At 49.3% G+C, this 2450-nt stretch overlaps 1 protein-coding gene across 1 annotated transcript; it reads left to right on the plus strand.

Annotated features, from left to right (window-relative positions):
* LOC112415592 (ferritin light chain-like) lies at positions 1 to 903 on the plus strand. Its single transcript, XM_024768672.1, has 3 exons — positions 1 to 177; positions 343 to 501; positions 536 to 903. Exons 1-3 carry the CDS (start codon positions 76 to 78, stop codon positions 791 to 793), a joined length of 519 nt encoding a protein of 172 aa, XP_024624440.1. The 5' UTR covers positions 1 to 75; the 3' UTR covers positions 794 to 903.
* The last annotated feature ends 1547 nt before the right edge of the window (positions 904 to 2450 follow it).

The raw sequence follows: 2450 nt of genomic DNA on the forward strand, positions 1-2450 counted from the left end.
CTTCGAATCAGCCACTCAACTATCCTCGCTCAATGGGACCAGCCAACACCATTTTTTGGGCTTAACTCCTCAACCATGAGCTCCCAGATTCGTCAGAATTATTCCACCGAGGTGGAGGCCGCCATCAACCGCCTGGTCAACATGCATCTGCGGGCCTCCTACACCTACCTCTCTCTGGTGAGGGTCCCCAAGACGCCCCCAGCCCAAGTTCCCCTCAGCTGCGCACCTCCGGCCCTCTGCGCACGCGCTGGCCTTCTTTGTCCTGTCGGATAGTCAGAGGCGGAGTCCGCATGCCTGGCCCCGCCTCCTGCTAACCGTTATTCCCGCCATCTCTTCCTGCAGGGCTTCTCTTTCCACCGGGAGGATTTGACTCTGGAGGGCGTAAGCCACTTTTTCTGCGAATTGGCCGAGGAGAAGCTCGAGGGCGGCGAGCGTCTCTTGAAAATGCAAAAGCAGCATGGCGGCTGCGCCCTCTTCCAGGACATGCAGAAGCTGTCCCAAGCTGAGTAGGGTCAAACACAGGACCTGGTGGTAGGGTAAAACCCAGGACGCTGTGGAAGCCGCTGTGTTCACGGAGAAGAACCTGAACCAGGCCCTTGTGGATCTGCATGTCCTGGGTTCTACCCATGCAGACCCCCACCTCTGCGACTTCCTGGAGAGCCACTTCCTAGATGAGCAGGTGAAATTCATCCAGAAGATGGGCGATCACCTGATCGACCTCCGCAAGCTGGCTGGTCCCCAGGCTGGGCTGGGCGAGCATTTCTTTGAAAGGCTCACCCTCAAGCACGACTAGGAGCCTGCAGATCCCAGCAGCCTTTGAGGAGCCCCTCTGGTGTCAGGGCTTCTGCCTGAAGCCCCTCTCTGAAGCCAGTAGGCAGCTTGTTAACCACACTGGAGCCCTCTCCCCAGCCATGGACCAAATGGAAACAATAAAGCTTTTTGCAGAAAAAAAAAAAAGAGTTTTATAGTTTTAGCTCTTACATTTAGGTCTTTAATTTTGAGTCCATTTTTGTATACGGTATCAGATAAGGCCCCAACTTTGTTCTTTTGCACATGGATATCCAGTTTTCCTAATACCATTTGTTTAAAAGACTGTCCTTTCCCCCACTGAATGGTCATGGCAACCTTTCGTACCAGGGTTTATTTCTGGGCTCTCTACTCTATTCCATTGTTCCGTATGTCTGCCTTTATGCCAGTACCACACTGTTTTGATTACTGTAGATTTATAATAACTTTTGAAATCTGGAAGTGTGAGATCTCAAACTTTGTTCCTCTTTTTCAAGATTGTTTTCACTATTCAGTGTCCCTTGAGATTCCATATGAATTTTAGGTTGGATTTTTCTATTTTGATTTTAAAAGTCACTGGATTGTGATAGGAATTGCATCAAATCTGTAGATCGCTTTGGATAGTATGGACATCTCAACGTTATTGTCCCCCAAGCCAAGTTTACGAGATGTTAACAAATTTTAATTACATGTGTGGCGCACAGGACTGGCTTAAACGTTCCTCAAGACACCACATTAGTTCATCCTATCAATAATATCACGTTAATCAGACTGGATAAACAAGAAGCAGGAAGTGCATTAGAGGTATTGATAAGACACATGCTGTCCAGGGGATGGGAAATAAACTTTACAAGTTTCAGGGACCTATCACATCAGTGAAGGTTTTAGGAGCCCAGGCATCTGAGGAGTGGGCAGTACCTACTGGAAAGGGAAGGACAAATACTGCATCTTACCACTAAGAAAGAAGTCCACGCTCTTCATCCTACGGGCTCAGGCATCTTCAGGTTCTGGAGGAAGCATATTCTACACTGGGAAATACTGCTCTGATCCATTTTGGGGGGGACACGGAAGACTTCTAGATTTGAGGGACTCCCAGGCCAGGAAAAGACCTGCAGTAGGTACAAGCTGCAATGCAAGCAGCCCTGCCGATTGGGTCATGGGACCCAGAAATATCTGTAGACTGGCAAAGATGTCACACACAGTTTCTGCCAAGGATTCTCCCGACAGAGAAAGCACAGTGTCGACCCCAGGGTTGCGAAGCAAGGCCATGCACCATGTTCCAGAGGAACTCCTGGTGTGCTGCTGAGCCGACAGAGATGTAGGATCAGAACACAGGCTATCACATGACATGCAGCCAGCATGGCCCATCGTGAGTTTATTCTGTTGGAACCCCCAAGTGTTTCAGGGTGGGCGGATACAACAGCGATCCATCGGGAGGTGGATCCTAGATCAGGCATTAGCAGGACCGGAAGACACAAATAAGCTGCATAAGCAGGTGGATCAGACCCCCGTGACATTCACCCCCCCCCGCCCACTTATGACTGCCCCCGCTTATGACTATATTGGACAGGCTGGAGTGGGGAGGTGTTCTTTATAATCAGCAAAGGAGGGAAAAAGCTGAGCAGTATTTTCACTCATTTAATTCTTTTTTATTTTAAGCTCAA

The sequence above is a fragment of the Neophocaena asiaeorientalis genome, unplaced genomic scaffold, assembly GCF_003031525.2.
Source record: "Neophocaena asiaeorientalis asiaeorientalis breed wild unplaced genomic scaffold, Neophocaena_asiaeorientalis_V1.1 scaffold629, whole genome shotgun sequence".
Taxonomy (NCBI): Eukaryota; Metazoa; Chordata; class Mammalia; order Artiodactyla; family Phocoenidae; genus Neophocaena; species Neophocaena asiaeorientalis.